General features: G+C 43.1%; 1 protein-coding gene across 3 annotated transcripts; it reads left to right on the top strand.

Annotated features, from left to right (window-relative positions):
- Positions 1–13,683: 13,683 nt before the first annotated feature.
- Positions 13,684–15,475, top strand: LOC146435692 (uncharacterized). 3 transcript variants are annotated; one of them, XM_085064478.1, is made up of 3 exons: positions 13,684–14,615; positions 14,701–15,075; positions 15,167–15,475. In XM_085064478.1, the coding sequence occupies exons 1-3, from the start codon at positions 13,736–13,738 to the stop codon at positions 15,388–15,390; spliced, it is 1,479 nt and encodes a 492-aa protein (XP_084920604.1). In that variant the 5' UTR covers positions 13,684–13,735; the 3' UTR covers positions 15,391–15,475. The 3 variants fall into 3 exon arrangements, with proteins under 3 accessions (XP_084920604.1, XP_084920603.1, XP_084920605.1); XM_085064479.1 differs by having other exon boundaries at positions 13,966–14,076; positions 14,187–14,615; positions 14,701–15,475; XM_085064477.1 differs by having other exon boundaries at positions 13,688–14,615; positions 14,701–15,475.
- The last annotated feature ends 1,971 nt before the right edge of the window (positions 15,476–17,446 follow it).

Below are 17,446 nucleotides of genomic sequence, written 5' to 3' on the forward strand. Positions count from 1 at the left end.
TTTTGCTGGGAAAGACAGAGAAAATTTTTAAGAGCAAGTGAATGCAAAGTTAAAAATACAGCAGAAACCTGAAAAAAAAAAAAAGTGAGAAAAGAGGCATAAGTAAAATATTTTAAGAAGGTGAGATGCAAAGCCCCATCAGATAAATTAATACCCATGAAAAAAGATTACATTTTTATCTTGCCTAGTTCTTCTTATCTGAACAAGTAATGAAAAAATAAACAAAAGAGAGATTTTGGAATCAGCATTGGTAGATAGTCAGCTTCCAGTCATCCCTTTTCTCTTCCTTAACCATTTTTTTCCCATATGGATTTTAATATGTGACAAAGAGCTGGTAACTGGAACAATCAAGTTACCTAGGAACTACTTAGGAAATCAGAAAGCATAGATATCACCCCTGAGTGTAACATCTAGGGAAGAGAATGCAAATTTTGAAGAGAGAATATGCTCTATATAGCTCACTTTTCAAAGGACTGTTTACTTAAAAAAATAATTTGTACATGTCAGCAACTTGAGAGGCCAAAATTGCAATCAAAAAGAGATTTTTCCATTTTATCTGGAGTTTAGATGAAGAGTGTAATCATTTTTAAGACTAATATTAAATCAGAAATTCATTTAATATGCATGCATTTAGAAATACACATCTATGACTCACAAATTGCATGACAGCATTTTTCTTTACGCATCAGGTTTTCCTACAGATTTGCACAAAACTACTGGGTGCTTATTTCTGAAACATCACACAACAAACCCATGTCTCCTACTTTGAGATACACAGCTGCTTTCCTTTCAAGCATGTGTAATACTTGGTTTTTACAAATTGCAAATTTTGGAGAACAAGTCTTTAATGAACTTCTGGAAATTAGGTAAGGCCAATAATACTCAAACTGAAAAATCCAACTCTACAGTTATCTCTAATTACATTTGAGAAATCGTAATTACTATGGAGAATGTGAGGGAATTATAGCCTCTTCCAGTGCAAGGAGGAAGAGGTAGGTACACAGTTGAGCTGCAATTCAGGAGAAACAAAAGGAAATACATGTCCATGTTACACCCGGTGACATGCATCAGGACACCAGGTCCTTGCATCAGGACCATGAACCTATTACAAAGCCTCTGGTTAAAGTCATGTGATAAAAACCCATCCAAGGACTCATGGGTACCAAACTGCTGCCTCTGGCTCAGAAAGTCCCTGGGCCACAAATTATTAGAGGCTGGGACTTAAGAAAATATGAATCTTTAGAATGTTCCTATAATGACCTCCCCTATCAGGATGCAAACACAGATATGGTCAGCATCTATATTAAAACACCCACAGGAATTATTTTGAGAATCATGAAGCAACAGAGTGGAGAAAGAAGACAGGACAAAAGGTTATTTGTTGGAAAGTATGAGGAGTTCGGCAAGTGAATGCCCATCAGGCTTTAAATAAATGTTATTAGGATATATCACAGGCACAGCTAAGTTCAGAGGAAGATTACAGGGGATAACTGTCCATCAGGACAGAAGTGCTGGCTGAGACCACATAAGTTTAGAAAGCACTAAAGAAATGGGATATGGCTCCTGATTCTTTCCTCTTTCCCAAATCACTAGCCAGGAGAGACCAGGATAAACAAATACTGAGGGATCAGCAGTCAGTGAAGTGAAAAAGTGTGTTAAATAAGCAAAAGAACATGTTTGTGATGCACTGAGCTGTTTATAAAAAACGAGCATTTACACCTCAATAATTCTGCTCTTCTGCGTTAGAAAGAAAATTGATTATGTTTCATTAGAATGAGAGATTACAGCAGCTGTTGGCAAATTTACAGCAATATCAGATTACTAAAATCTCAAAATATTTTTCATTTAAATAACGAGACTTTAAAAGGTCTCATTGAGTCCACACTGTGGCCTGAGGAGCCTTTTCCATCTTACTATATGCTCTGTGCAGCATTTAAGGCTGAATGGTTTAACACAAAAAGGCTTCTGTATGAACTGAGAGTTCAAAATTCTGACCTACACACCTGCAGATCCTTCAACTCTTCAACTCTTGGAACTTCTTCAACTCTTTGCATGGCCACACACCTGCCCACAAATGACACAACTGCCCTGCACTGCTGTGGGGACACAACACAGCATCAAGCCAGCCCATCAGATTAATCTTTTGATTAAAAAATATATGTTATTTACATCACTTATTTCTTAGGTAGCATAGGAAGTGAGTAAAACATATATATTTTTCAATTAAATTATTTTATAGAGCTTAGAGGAAGATCACTAGACCTTGGAGCTAGAATAAAAGGAGAAAATTGCTTGCCTTGTTTTGTGCTCCAGCTCCACTGAGGAGTGTGATGTTACCTCTTTCCATACAGATAATGCTGTCTGGAAATTATGGAAATTGAGCCTATGGTCCATGTCTCACATGCAGTGCTGCTAATTAAGTTCTTTGTGATTTATCATTTGACTTAAAATACAGAAGGGGCAGAAAATGCCTTTTCCTCCTCCCTTTTCAAGGGAAGAGTGATATTGGAAAAACCTTTTATGTGGTTATTTTCTAGAAAATCTAATTTCAGATCTGTAAACTGTTTTTACAAGGGCTGTTCAACATTAAAGGCTTCCCATTTTAAAGCCCATACGCTAAGTCCATATTACACATAATCCCAGAGAGTAAATGTAGTTGTTCCATGCCACTTTCCTCCAAGGCTTTACTGCACCATGTGCCTTGACGTGGGATTATAAATCAAACAGGATTAACTCCTGAAAAGTTTGATCCTTGAATTGTTAAGGTTAATAGAGGGATTGCATTAAAAAAGGTTGGCCAAGAACGGAATGAAACCTTAATGGACTAGACCAATCTCAGTAAATCATCCTAGGAGAAAGTTATACCAAATACCAACGAGACTTGGGGGCCAGCTCCCTCTGCTTTCTGCTCCCAAGGATCAGAGGAGACATGCTACTTGTTCAGACATTTTCCTCAAAGCAGAAAATTGGACCCCACTTGTATTTAATGAACAGATTTGCAATTCTGGCTCTCAACATTATCAAATGAGACGCCCTCTCCCAAAATAATTCACATCAACCTACTTTTGTCCTCAATATTAGGTATATCTCTCTGAGTCTAGAGGTCCCTCCTCTCCATCTGTTTGGCTCACAAAAGAAAAAAAATTATTTAGAACTGGATAGTTTAGTCCAGGAAAGACTATTTTCTGCCAGCTGAAGCCATTCAGTAATGTTCGTTTAAAAACACAAGTTGTTTGGTAAATTGGAAACCTCCTTTTGCAGCGAGCTTGCCATTTGCCTGAACAAAACTGACCCCGTTCCAGTAAGGAGACCTTGGAAAAAACCATCCCTTTTGGCACTGCAGGGAGAGGTATGAGTTTGGCGTTGCTGTCATGTTCAGAACAGACTGAGAAAGGGTGAGATAAGGTACAGAGGGCCCACATGGAACAACTGCAGGTCTAGGAGCAACTACATAAATTGTGACCCTGTAGCATTAAGGAAGACAATGAAGAAAACTATAAAGGCCAATAAAATTATGGTAGTGGACAAAGGGGGAACAGGAAATCATTATTCACTATTTCTCAAGATACAAGAGCTATAAAACACTCACTGTAACCAGCGGGAGCAAAAATAAAATTGATTACTTGTTCATAGCACACACTTAAAAACATAAAACCTTTGTCACAGCATGGTGGGGGAAGGCAGAAATACAACTGGGTTCACATGGAACTGGGCACTGGAGAGATCCATCCACAGCTATAAATGATGACAGTGGCAGTACCCAAGCAGCACCTGCACACAGCCTTCCCTCTTCAGCTGGCCCTAAACCCTGCTCTGGGCACCCAGAGACACTGCCGAGATTTAAAGGAAAACTTGACAACTCAATATGAGTTTTTACAGCAAGCTTCAGTTTATTGAGTTTCAGCATACATACTTATAGTGTGGTTAATTAGGTAATGCATATTCTGTAACCGTATATTATTATTGGTTATTTGCTTCAACGCCCTAAGTCTGGCTATTTGCCCTATGTATGGATACATACTAACTTTGTCCAGTTTTCTATATTCTTATTGGTTCTTCCACATCTCTATCAGCAGTCTTATCCCAATGTTGCAGGGAAGGTCACTGTGCCCTAAATTGCTGATTGGACACAGGGTTGGCATACAGACAATAGTTAGCTGAATATGGCTATTGTTAAGAAACAGCTTGTCTAAGTGTTAAGAAGCAGCTTGTCTAAGTCTGCATGTCCCTTTTCTACAAGCCAGCTCTCAACAAGACACTGATGAGGGGACTTCGGGGTGTCCCCTCCCAGGGCCCTCAACCATAAATTTAAAAAAAGGCTGAATATAAGGTTCAGAAGAACAGTAGTGCTGCCTCAAGTAGTATTTTCCACTTTTGAAAGGTCACAATCTATTAAACTACTGTTTTTCTCCCTTCCTAAAATGTGTACAGAAATTCCCAATTATGATGTTACTCAAGCTATTTTTATCATGCATTTTCTTAAGAAAGGACTTAAGCGAGAGATTTAGTCAAGCTAATGTGTTATTTCCATGTTGAGTTGAACTTAAAGGATACCAAAATCCTGGCACTATTAGACTTAGGGAAATTACCTCCATTTCCCAGACTTCTTGGTAGCACACATCCTGCTAGAATTTGGGAAATGAACCTAACAGCTGCCACCTCCTGTTGGCTACAACCTTCAGAATGGACTAGAATCCAGGGATGGAGAAATGACCAAACTCCAGTGTCAGAAACCAGGGCAAATAATGCACAATACACCTCACAAATCCTCATTCTGTACCAGAGAAATGGGATAAAATGAGAATGTTTCAATTATTCTAGAAATTATGTGCTTGTTTTTTTATGTTTTTTAAAATGCAGCCTATTAAAAATACATTACTACTAAGTAATCAAAAATACATACATTTTAAAAGGAATACTTTAGTACAGATCATTATTTCAATTTCAGAATAATTCATTTGAGAAATGTTTCTAATTAATGTAACATTCATTTTTAATTGCCAAAAGATTAGATGGATTCATCTCTCTTTTTCTGCATAAGTTTAAATGAACAGCTTTAAATGCCCTTTCTATTTGTGGAAAGCTATTAAGTCCATTTATTTTAGAAGAAAAACATGGGGTTTTTTGCAGGAAAAAGAATAAGTTAAACCTGTGCTGAAGATGCCATCAGAACTGGGCAATGAATCTGATTTTTTTCAAGGGTAAATCTTATTTTCTTGCCCCGTGATTAAAAGGGGATTTTCTCAGAAAACAAACTGGGAAGAGGGACGAAGAGAGCTCCTTACTATATTTTTGCCAAATACTACTTAATTCCATTCTCAGAAAAGTTGTTGTTAAAACAGAGGCAAAATAATTTAAAACCAGCACGTGGGAGCACTGGAATATGCAGCATGTTACGCTGCTTAGAATTGTTTGCAAAATTGATCCCACAGCAGTCCCTCCAGCCTTTCCTATTTCACAAGTAACTGTTCAATAACTGATGAGGAATTGGTGATCAACCCATGAGGTTAAAAAAATAGAAATACCTTTGTCAATATTTCCCCTCCTCTCCTGTGACTGTGTTCAAAGCTGCACAGCAGTATCTCCTGTACAGTGTTCTGAAAAACACATATTTCCTGGATGGAATGAGACATTCCTAGGAACTTGAGTTGTTTATACGAGCCCCGGCAGTGCTTGTGTTTGGAATTCAATCCCTTGGAGCACGGCAGAGGTTTGACCCATCCCAGATATCTGCCAGCTGTGCCACTGGCAAGTCCTGGTCCAGCTTTGCCCCTGCTGAGCCCCAAGAATCTTCAGTCCCTCTGAATGCAGCAGAACCCAGGCTACATCAACCAGCTGGGGTCACAAAGCCGGCTGGGCAGCGCTCCCAAGTGCCCAGTCCTGGGTTCCCAAAATTCAGTCTCCAGCAAATCACAGTCACTTGTTTTACTAAGTTAATTTACAGACAGCTGACTCAGTAGATTGCTTAGAAAATAAACAAATAAATTGGTGTTGTAAAGCGTTTTAAAGCATTTTAAAATTATAGAAAACCTCATCTTCTACTTTCAGGAATCCATTTCCAGATTTGCCTCAGCTCAATGAGCAAATACAGGGCCTAAGTCATAAATTGCTATTTGTAAAAATTAGAAAAACATATAATTTTATTAGGCATTAAATTAACTACATAGAATCAGAAAACATTTAGGTTTTCTCTGGTTTTTTATCCTAATAGACAGTATTGCATTTAAATGAACACTATAATTCTTAGACTGTAATTCAAACAAACCTAATTGTGCATGGATCACTTTGAGTATGATAAAATGTAAAGCATACTTCAATGGATTTAATATTTACTGCATTACTTAACTGCACTTTAAACTGAAGCAAGAAACAATGTGATGTGACGGGTTGCTTTGCTTTATAAATAACAATATCCTAGTCGAAGCTCATGGGAGACTTTGCTAACAGCAAGCTTTACTGGTTTATGTACTTTTTAAAGATTATTTTAGTTCCTTGTTAATAAAAGAAACAATGGGGCTACAGACAGTTTAAATTGGCCATGGCAAATAAATGTCAGTTCTATATGTACTTGCAGTTAGATTAAATGTTAATGACTTACAGGGAAACAATACAAAATATGTCCACTACTATTTAAAGCATTAGCATGAAACACTAGCATGCCAAAATGGAATAATTAAATAAATTTGAAAGGCAGCAAGTTAACAGGTTGCTAATTCCATCATTTGCATGGTGATGTGAAAAGCAAAGAATGGAGAGGGCAGCAGCAGATTATGGTACCTCAGCAGGGTCCAACATAAAAAGTTAGGTGCTATTTATATCCACCTAAGATTTTAAAATATTTTTTATGATTGAACTGGAAATATTCAGATTTTGTGCTAGCTCCACTCAATAAAAGAAGTGTGACATTCACATTGTTCTACGACAGCGTATTTTAATCTTCCTTTATTCTTTATCTTTTGAGTCTGACTCAAATGCACCTCCAAATAAGCAGAAGAACAGGGGGGAAGAGGTCACAGTCCTTACATTATATTATTTTCTCTTTTTTAACATTTTCTTTAACAAAAGATCCTGCCTATAACTGCCTGAAATAACCCTGTCTATTGAAAATCGCTCTAATTTGGTTTCCCAAGACAGAAAAGGACTAATAATTACTTTTTCATTTTTTTAGGGCACAGCTTTATTTGATTAAACAATAAAACTGCCTTGTGAAGCTTTTCAGCCCCTGCATTTCAAAATCATGGGGAGAATTCAGAACCCTTTTCACTGAAACTAATTATTAGCACCGCCTCGTCTCCCCAGCCTGGCCCAAGCACCGGGCAGAGCAGAGCAGCCCCCAGACAATGTTAAACATTCAGGGCAAGGTGCCAACCTTGCACAATTAGAATGAGACAATTAGAAGGAGATGGATTTCCAGGTACTATTTCTCTCAGCTTCTTTGGGTTGAGCTGCAGCCATCACTCCTAACTCGTGACACAGTGTGCAAACCATGCAGATCCCACGCATCCCCGGAACCAGTTGGCAAAGCTGGATTAAACCTTCTGCAGCAAGACTCAAGTGTTACTGGTAATCACATCATTCCAGGCTGTCCTGATAGTCTGCTGGGGTGGATGCGGAGCCGGGTTAGAACAAAGGCTCCTGCTAAACCTGCTGCTGGCAGGGCCAGATACCAGATACTCTGTGATACATGAAGCATAGGTAACACTTCACCTGGATCTATCCCAGCACCTGTCAGGCTGTGCTTTGGGCAGGTTTTCATTCTTTTGCCCTCACAACTAAGGTGTCTGGACTAAAGATTCCTGGTTTCTTAGAAAACTCTATCACGGTTTTTCACATTTCCAGACATGTTCACAGAGCAGGACTCAAACCTGTACTACTGCAGAATGCCACTCCATTGACCAAGTGAACAACTTTTTGCCACCTTCTTGACTACTGAATAAGCTTATTAACCTGAAACCACCTGCAATATCTTATGCCACATTAACCTCTCTTGTTACTTCTCCAGCCTTTGTTTCACTCACTCTCTTGCTCAGTTATGGCAATTTTTCCCTGGACAAACTGGAGTCATCCATCAATTCTTTGTTCCTGCTCTTGTCCCCCAACCCCATGCCCAGCCTGCTCAGATCCTAGCATTGCTGGATTTCCACTGTGAGATGACTGGTGGGATTTGGAGACACACACAAGCACTGGACAAAGCCTAACAGATACTGCTAACACTCCAGCTCAGCTACCAGACACAAGCTAGAAGCTAGACACTGAACACAAATAAATGTTTCTTTCACTTTTCTAAGAGTATTTGCCAGACTTCTGGACCCAAAACCTATTGTCCTCAATGTCCTAGATTGCTCCCCTGGTAGGCAGGAAGAAGCATTGTTTCTTCTATGTTTTTTTTCCTCTCTATATGAAAGCAAAAAGCTGCTTTCTTTTCCATCCCACTAACACAAGGCAAAAAATCCATTTGGCTGGTTTTCCTACTTAGCTCATGAAACAGCCAAACTTAACACATCCAACTGCTAGTCTTAATGTCTTAGTGTTTACTTAAGAAGCCTCTCTTAAGGAACTCAGATTTTCAGCCATTGCTTTCTGCTCTGCTGAAAGGTCCCCTCCTGCCCCGAAGCTGAGCTCACCAGCTTCAGGTTCCACATATTTCTCCTCTAAGCACACCTCTCCTCCCATGCAGACACTGCCAGTGCTCCAGAAGCCTTGTAGATGGCAGCAGCAGCCAACATAAATATTAAATAGCAACAAAAAATATCCCAAAACATCCAGCTGATAGCCTGTTCCTTCCAGCCTCTTCCTGGTGCCAGCCTAATTCTCTTTGCCTGTACTTTTTGCAAGTTCTAATATCAAGCTGTTGTAGGCATTTCACTCACCCTTTGCACCCTGCACAGCTTTGTCAGGATGCTGAGATATATATTCCATGTTTGTTGAAGAGCTTTGGGTGTCATCTGTGAATGCCTACCTTCACTTACACCAACAAGCCTGAGGAGGACAGACAGCATTCTGGACTCCTTGTGAAAAGGAGAAAATCTGGATTCCTTGTAAAAATCTACCTTTCTACAGCTTCTCTATGAACTGGTTATTTTCTTGTGTGAGAAATTCTAACTACTTTGGTAAGGTGTAACTATTTTTCTTCCAATAACCAAAATTCTTGGCACAGATCTCAGTCCTGTTATAGGCTCTTGCATGGCCTTTAGTTGGCTCACTCAGCTTAATATCTGCAGCAATTCTTACTCTAACAGACAGAACCCCTAATTTTGAATTTGCAAACCTAATCCTGTCTAATAAGCTTTATTACTTGCTTTTAAAGAATCTAGTGAGGATTCAAAAGCCCCACAGGAAGAGGTATCACAGAAGACACACGATCTTGCATTCACAAGATTACACCACCAGCACAGGCCCAGCAATGATTTTGGGTTCTGAAATCTCACTGAAGTGGGAGATGAAGAACCCCTTTGTCTCTGAGGGCCTGCCTTGCAGCTTCTGAATGGAAGCAGGTGATTTCTTTCCCCTCCTGCAATACACAGTCAGCACTTCACCTACCTGAGCACAAATTTAACAAATTGGACATTATTCAGGCAAAGCTGGTCACAGTCTGGGCAAGGAGTAATGCCCCTGGCTAGGAAATGAGTTCACCTGCCCGAAGCTGCCCAGGTGACACCACCTGTGCCAGTACCCTGCTGCTCCAGGTCCTGGGCAGGCACATCCCCAGGGGAAAATGCAGAATTAAAGCCACTTGCTCAGCCTACTGTGAACATGCCTGAAGGGAAGTAGGATGAATCCCACACATGGCAAGTTTGGGAAATTATTATTGTGCCTTGGATCTACACCAAAATCTATTCTTTAGGCATTTCTCCACTAACCAGTACAGATTTAAGTTTAAACACCTACACACATTTTAATAAGGTGTATCCCAGGTCTAATTCTCTTTTCCTCTACATTTAACTTTCACTGACGTTAATGAGAGCTGCATGTGTGGGTACACACAGAACTGACTCCAGGCAGTTTTACAGCTTGAGGTTTTTGGGTTTTTTGTTGGTTTTTTTCAATGCAATTAGAAAAGCACATTGAAATGCTTAATCTGTGTGTTTGGGGAGAAATGCTTAATGGTGCCTGATGAATGCATAAAATTTACATTTGGAAAAGTAGTATCCAGGCACTGTAATAATCAAAATATTTGCAGAAATCACAATAGAAAAGAAATTATAAATGGTTTCCTGGCAACTGTTCATTAATATCTTCGTTTGTTCGGGTTTGGGTTTTGGGTGTTTTCTCAGCTTGCTTGTTCTTCAAACCAGAGTTTTGGATACACTTCAGAAGTTCATTAACCAAATAAAAAACTATCTGCAGCTGAGTGAACCACAACAGTATTTGTCTTTTCAGAAGAAGCAGGCAAGCCTGGAGGCTGTAACTTGAAGTTACTCACTTTTTTCCCTGTAAGAAGCCATCTGCAGATGATGCACAATATTATCTCTGCCAAATAACGTATTTCCTTTATCCCTTTTCTATTTGTGAGTGTATTTACTTGGGGCCTTGCTTTGCTAACTGTTACAAGTCTACAAAACTTTAAATCCCCACAACACAGTGAAGACCACTCTCGTAAGAAAAGGTATGTTCTACACTATTTAGAATTGTTTGCTTTAATGTTACAGACATAATCTGGCACATAAAATGGAATCAGAGATGTTACAAAGAGCCTTTAGCACAGACATGAAGAGTTAAGCTTTAAGACTAGAAGAATTAGAAAAGAGAAACAAAGGGAAAGCATAAAGCCTCTTTAGAAGTGAAAAGAAAAAAGAATAAAATATTTAATTTGCAAAATTTGATGATGTGCTGGTAAACACCACTTCCCCCTGCATGTCTGTTTGAGTACTCGTTTTGGAGAAACTTTAGTTTATTCAATCTATTTTGCAACTTCAAAGCCAAGTATTTTCCTGGAGTTGGCCCAGAAGATCAGCTTTTTAAACAGGATGCTGTGCAATCTTTAGAGGCTCCTAACCAATTCTGACATTAGAATTGAAAGAGAAGGAGAGATCTGGGTAGGAAAGAAAAATTATACTTCACTCACATTCCTAAATCCTAAGTTATAAACTCAATCTAAATATAGTGTTGTAGGGTCTAATGTTCAAAATTTTCATAATTTCCTTATCAACTTGCTTTAGTTTAACATCACTATTCCACCAAAACTTGCAGCTCTTCAAACACAGTTTCTATGTCATTGTTTTCTTCAACACTAGGAAAAGACATCCCAAAGTCCAATATTTCACACACATACACAATCTCACTGTGAGTTTATCATCATCAAAGATGATCTTTGCAAAATGCAGCAAGCAGCCTTTTTTTTCGTTCCCAGAAAAAGTATATGGCACTTGGATGTATTTTGGCTCACTACCTGATATCAGAATAAGTTCTGTGGTTCATGGTTATGTTTTGACAGTTATGAATTTTGATGTGCAACTCAGTGAAACAATAGATGAAGACTCCTACAAGGCCGTATCTTCGTGATGGACTTGTACAGTATTTTCAGTTATGAAATCCAGTGAATTTATTATGAGACACTGGAAAATCAGAGTAATTTCTGACGATATTCAAACTGCCAGATTTGGTTTTCAAAGATGTTTAAGCAGTTGCCACTCCTCACATTTGCAAATCAAAGGAAGTGTTTCCAAGAATAATTCTAAACCATCCAGACATGGCTTTAGTACTGTGGTAGCACTGAACATCTATTTAGAGTCATCACAGAATCCTAAAGGTTGGAAAAGACCTTTTAAGTCATCGAATGCAACCATCAACAAGCACCACCAAGCCATGTTCTCAGGTGCTACATCCACATGTTTTTTGGCACACATCCAGGCATGGTGACTCCGCTACTGCCCTGGGCAGCCCATGCAAATGCTTTACAACCCTTGTCACAAGCAAAAAATTTCCCTAATATTCAATCTGAACCTCCCCATGCTCAGCCTGAGGCCATTTCCCCTTGTCCTGTCCCTGTTCCCTGGGAGCACAGCCTGACCCCCCGGCTGTCCCCTCCTGTCAGGAGTTGTGCAGAGCCACAAGGTCCTCCTGAGCCTCCTTTGCTCCAGGCTGAGCTCCTTTCCCAGCTCCCTCAGCTGCTCCTCATAAGACTTGTCCTCCAGACCTTTTTAACAGAGCTCTGGTTCTAAGAAAAAAACAACACAATCAATATCAAAAGCCAAGAAAATAAAATATAAGAAATCCACAGACCCAGAGCTGCACAAAACCTACTCAAAATGTTCTCTGCATTTTTCTATAAAATTAGCAAGTGTTCAGTAGCCAAGTTTTGACACTTATTGGCCATTAAGCATGGACAGCTATTACTTATGAAGAAGATGTGGACACCACAATTTTCAATGAATCTGGCTCTGGTGCTGTCCAGAGCCTGCGGCAGCACAGGGGTGAGATCTGTTGCTCATGGATGCTGCTGGGTTGCCCCCGCAGCTGCAGCCCTCGCCCTGCCGTGCATGCCAAGAATCCCAGCAGATCTTTCCATAGAGAGCAGGGCCAGGGAGCTCTCAGGCATGGCAAACACTCAGCAGCCATCGCAGCACCCCAAGGCAGGCCTTGAGAGCAGTTCCCCACCACGGCCCGCCCCCGGCACAGAAATCCCAGAGCTCACACCAGGCACTCCGGGCTCTGCAGCAGCTCTGCCCTGCCAGCTGAACTACACGACTCTACTGTATCCACTTGTAAAAGGTGCAAGATTTAAGAGTAATAAAAGAAGTAATACTTTAAGAGTAATAAAAGTTAGAAAAAAACCAAAAACACTATAACACACCCCACCAAACAGACAAAACTCCTTCACTGTAATGAAAAAACATCAAACTATCCTGCGAGTTCAGAGGTACAGCAGAAATCTGAAGTTGGGTTTCTGCACTGCAGGATTTATCCAGTTCATCATCCAGAACAGGAAAAACCAAAATAATCTAGATTTCCCATGATATTTCACAACTCATCCTCCATTTTTTTTAATGGCAGATCAGACCAAAAACCTTCTGTTTTCTGGCTGTGAAGAATCATGCTTTGGTTTATTTAAATTTTAAGGTCCATTTAAAAATTAATTTTATTAAAGGCATGAAGTTAAGACATAAATAAAAGGAACTTCCTTTATCATAATATACCACTGAATATTGCTCAAATGTTTGCAGAAAGAACATGTTGAAATGCTCTTCCATACTACCTTAAACGTAATTTTGGACAACACCAGCCTAAGACAAAATGAGAACTGTTACCAGTTCTGCAGCTGGCTTCAGAACAATTGACCACCAAAGCCTGTGTTCAGCAGCTCTGAAAACTGGGCCAAACACAAATGTGTTTGAACCTGGGTCGTGTTCCTCTCAGTACCCTCCACCAATTCCATACTGATAGCTGTTCCTACGGGAAAATCCTCTTTGGAAACACTTTAAGAATAAACCCAGCTCCATGTCAGCCCCTGCCCAGCTGCACATGGAGCCCAAGAGGGGAAGGAGGGATTGACTGGGAAGCTTCAGTGGCCCTAGGCCCAGAGCAATTCCCGAGCAGCAGCTGCAGAGCAGGAGCAGTGCCCAATGTGTCCCATGGGTGTGTGGGTGGCCAGGCCGTGGGGCACCCTGGATGTGGAACTGGAGCCCAGCAACTGCCAGAACGGCCGATGGAGCCCTGGCAGGTGAGTGGGGAAGGGGCAGCTCTCCCTGTGCCCAGCCCAGAGGGGCCTGGATGGGCCTGGGCTGTCCTGCAGGGAATGGTTCCCTTTGGGAACAGCAGGGCACTCCTGGGGGGCAGTTCTGGAGCTGATGGCAGCTTTGGGCTGGCCATGGGGACAGGCCTGGCAGGGAACGAGGGCTTCTGGCCATCCCAGGACACACCCACATCTCCTCCTGGCCCAGTCACGCCGGAGGTTGTGGGCACCACTGAGGGAGCAGCTCTCATTCCATCCCCATGCTGGCTGGAGCGGGTGTTGGTGGGAACAGCACGGCAATGGAACCCCCAGAATGCTGTGAGCTCCAACAGTCGCCTTGGTGACAGAACCCCTGAGTGCTGTTTGTCTCAAGCTATCCCCAGGCTGCCCAAGCACCATGGCAGGTACAGCAGTAGGCTCCTGCTCCTCCTAGGGCTCCTGCCCTCCAGGTACCCCCCGCCAGCTCTGCCTGCCAGTATCTCACCCCATCACCCCTCTCTGCTTCCCCCAACAGAGAGGTTCCCTCTCCAGGTGACAGTGGTGAAGGTGCCTGGCGTGAGCTTCCCTGCCCTGGGAGCTGCCTGGGAGCTGCCCTCTGTCCCCAGGCTGCCACTGTCCTCTGGGCCTGTCCAGCTCCACTCTGGCGCCCACCAGCTGGTCCCAGTCACCACCAGGCAGGGGGTCCCAGGGCCCCTGGGGCAGGTGGTGCCGCTTCCCCCTGTGGTGCATCTCCCCCAGCTGGTGCAGCTGCCCTTCGGGGCTGCTCTCTGTCCCCCTGCCTATGGCTGGGTACAGCATGTGGTGATGGGGACACTGCTGCCCCACGAGGCAAGAGCTGCGGTCCAGGGAGAGCCCCTTTACCCCATAGGCTCTGGTGTGTTCCACGTCCACCACCAACCTGCCCTGGCTCTACCAGCTGGCACAATTACGATGGAGCCTGAAGGTGAGTTTTGGGGGGTGGCAAAGCCCACACACAGGGAGTCAAGCTGAGGGAAAGCTTCAATCTCTTGGGGTTCCATTTTCAACAGTGGCGACCACAGATCTTCCTGGGCAGGGACCAGATGCTGCTGCAGAGGCCACTCCTGAGGAGACAGGGGACAGTACTGAGACCCATCTGTTGGCCTGGCCTGACACCACGCTGGGCGAGGACATCGCCCTCAACAGCCCCAACAGCCCCACCTTTGAGGCTCTCCTGGAAGAACTCTCTGAGTACATGGAGGACAGTGGCTGCCTCGACAAGCAAGCGGAGTTAGTGCAGCAAGGCGAAAATGAGGACACCATCTTGGCTGCCAATGTCCCCAGCTTGACTGCCGAGGACCTCGATGAGTTCCTCGAATTCTGTGAATGCCTGCTTGAAGATGACCGTCCCAAGAAGCCGGTGGTGGAGACACAGCAAATGAGCAGTGAGAATGCCATCCCTGCCAACCCCACCATCCCCAACCTGACCCCTTCTGCCAGCCCACCCGCTGCCCCCCGGCCTCGCTCGCCCCACAGAGCCCAGCTGGAGGAGGAGGCACTGCAGAGGCAGCCGCCAGGCATCGTCGCCGTCAGCGTGCGCTCCAGAACAGGACAGCTGGCAGCAGCCAGGCCAAGAGCTCTGCGCCAGCCAGCACCCCCACGAGCCAAGAGACCTTCCCGCAGGAACATGGCGCAGACACCAAGAAAGAGACGAAGGCAGTGACATAGCACCCAGGCCAGAAGACACGCCGAGCCAGTGATCTGCGTCGAAGACCCTGACCCCAGCCCCAGCCCTGTCCCACAGCCTCATTCCCATTTAGTCATTAAAGATTGTTTTGCAGCTTCTCTCTTTGCCTGGGGCTATATTCACTGTGGGAGGGTGGTGATGCTTTAGGGCAGCCTCTGCACACCCCATGTGGGGCTGGGCTGGACTGGGGATGGTGACTGAGAGGATGGCTACGGGGACATCACTCTGGTGCTGGGCACCTGTGGGAGACACCACGTTGGTCAGAGTCCTCAGAGCACCAAGAAGCAGGACAGGCACCGCAGAGTCACCAAGAGTAGGGACTGCGGCGCTGGGCACATGCTGAGCTTCCCACTTGGTCTAGCTGCTGGAGGGCAAGGAAAGAGGAATGTGCCCCAAGCAGGGAAACCTTTCCCTGGCAGGGAGTGGATGAGATGGAATGTTGTGAAACGGCTCTTCTGGGGATGCCGAAATGCTCCAAGCGCTGCCGTAGGGATTTCTCATTTGCCTCAGGGCAATTTCTCATCTCTGAAGGGTCCAACCCTCTCTGCAGAACATCTTGGCTGGCTCTGTCACCCTGTCCCTGGCCCCCCACAGTTTCTATACTGGGCAGGGTGTTCGGTGGTACAGAATATCCCTCCTGCCAGTTTAGATCAGCCGCCCCAGCCATGCTCCCCCTCTCAGTGTCTTTAGAGACACATCGCCTTTGATGGGGTCTCTGTGAGGGGTATTGAAGGCCAGGTTGGATGGGGCTTGGAGCAGCCTGGTCTGGTTGGAGGTGTCCCTGCCCATGGCATAGGGGTTAGAATGAGGTGATCTTCAAGGTTTCTTCGAGCCCAAACCTTTCTGGGATTCTACGGTAGGCAGGGTGAGAGAGGGAACAGCCTGAGACAGCTTCAGAAATGAAATCTTCCTGTTCTAAGAAACTAAATCTTCCTTCCTACATTGGCCTCCCCATTTTGAAAAAAACAAGAAATCTAAATCAAAGGAAGTTACCGAGCAGGCAAGAATCATTTGCTGTTGACAAGGAAAGTTGAATCCAACAACCTACCTGTCTTAAAAAAACCAAAAAACTTTCAAAAAGTTGGCCAGCTGCTATACCTTAGAGGCAGGTAGAAGGAATAAAGTATAGACAAAAGCAAACCATATTCCTACCACTGGGTGAATCCAGATTTTGTTTAGAGTTGTTACTGAGGTGTATGTTCATTCATTAAGATGAAGTAAATAAATAACATTTCTTACAATAGGAATGCAAAATTATCATATTGCTACTGAGAAGAAAAAAAAAGCTACTCCTATTTCAGTTGGAAGGGACCTGCAAGTGATCATTTAGTCCAGCTTGACCTGGTCTGACCAATTCAAGTTGAAGTATGTTCTTAAGGCATCATCCAAATGCCTCATGCACACTGATGGAAAATACGGGTTTTTTTCAAGGAGGGGAAAATGCTCCCCTCCTTGCAAAAAATTCATTTTCCATTGTTACATTGACCACTGCCCTCTTCCTCAGTTCCTTCTATTGAGACATTCTGAAACACAAGAGAAAGGATTCCAAGTCTCTCTCCCAAAGATGACATTTGTGCTTGCAGTGATTGGGAGGGAGCACATGTTAGTCTATGTGAAAATAAGATAGAAAGCTGTCTAAACTTAATGCTGTAACAATCACTCTTCTCCCAAAAGCTGGGGACAATTCCAAGCTCATACCAGACAACTAATTATCTTTTTAAGTCAATATATTTAAAACAGAAATCAACTGTCCACAAAGACCACACAGCCTTTAAAGAGCAGCATACTGTTCAAATAGGCAGTGAGCCTCCGATATCACCTCTGATCTCCGCGGGAACTTTCTGTTTTCTTCGAACTTACCAGATGCACTGCAGGCAAGTTCCTGAGGCAACCACAGTCACTGCTGCAAAACATCCAGATGATCTCCAGTCTAGAAAGCCTCCATTCCAAGATACTCACAGGCTACTGGATTTACAGGCTGCTAAGCAACAGGCACAGCAAACTATTTCTGCTGTAAAGTTTTCAAAGGAATTGCTGGAAATTTGTCTTGTAACACAGTAGTGAGAAAG

This window comes from Lichenostomus cassidix, chromosome 6 (assembly GCF_008360975.1).
Source record: "Lichenostomus cassidix isolate B80296 chromosome 6, HeHo_3.0, whole genome shotgun sequence".
Lineage (NCBI taxonomy): Eukaryota > Metazoa > Chordata > Aves > Passeriformes > Meliphagidae > Lichenostomus > Lichenostomus cassidix.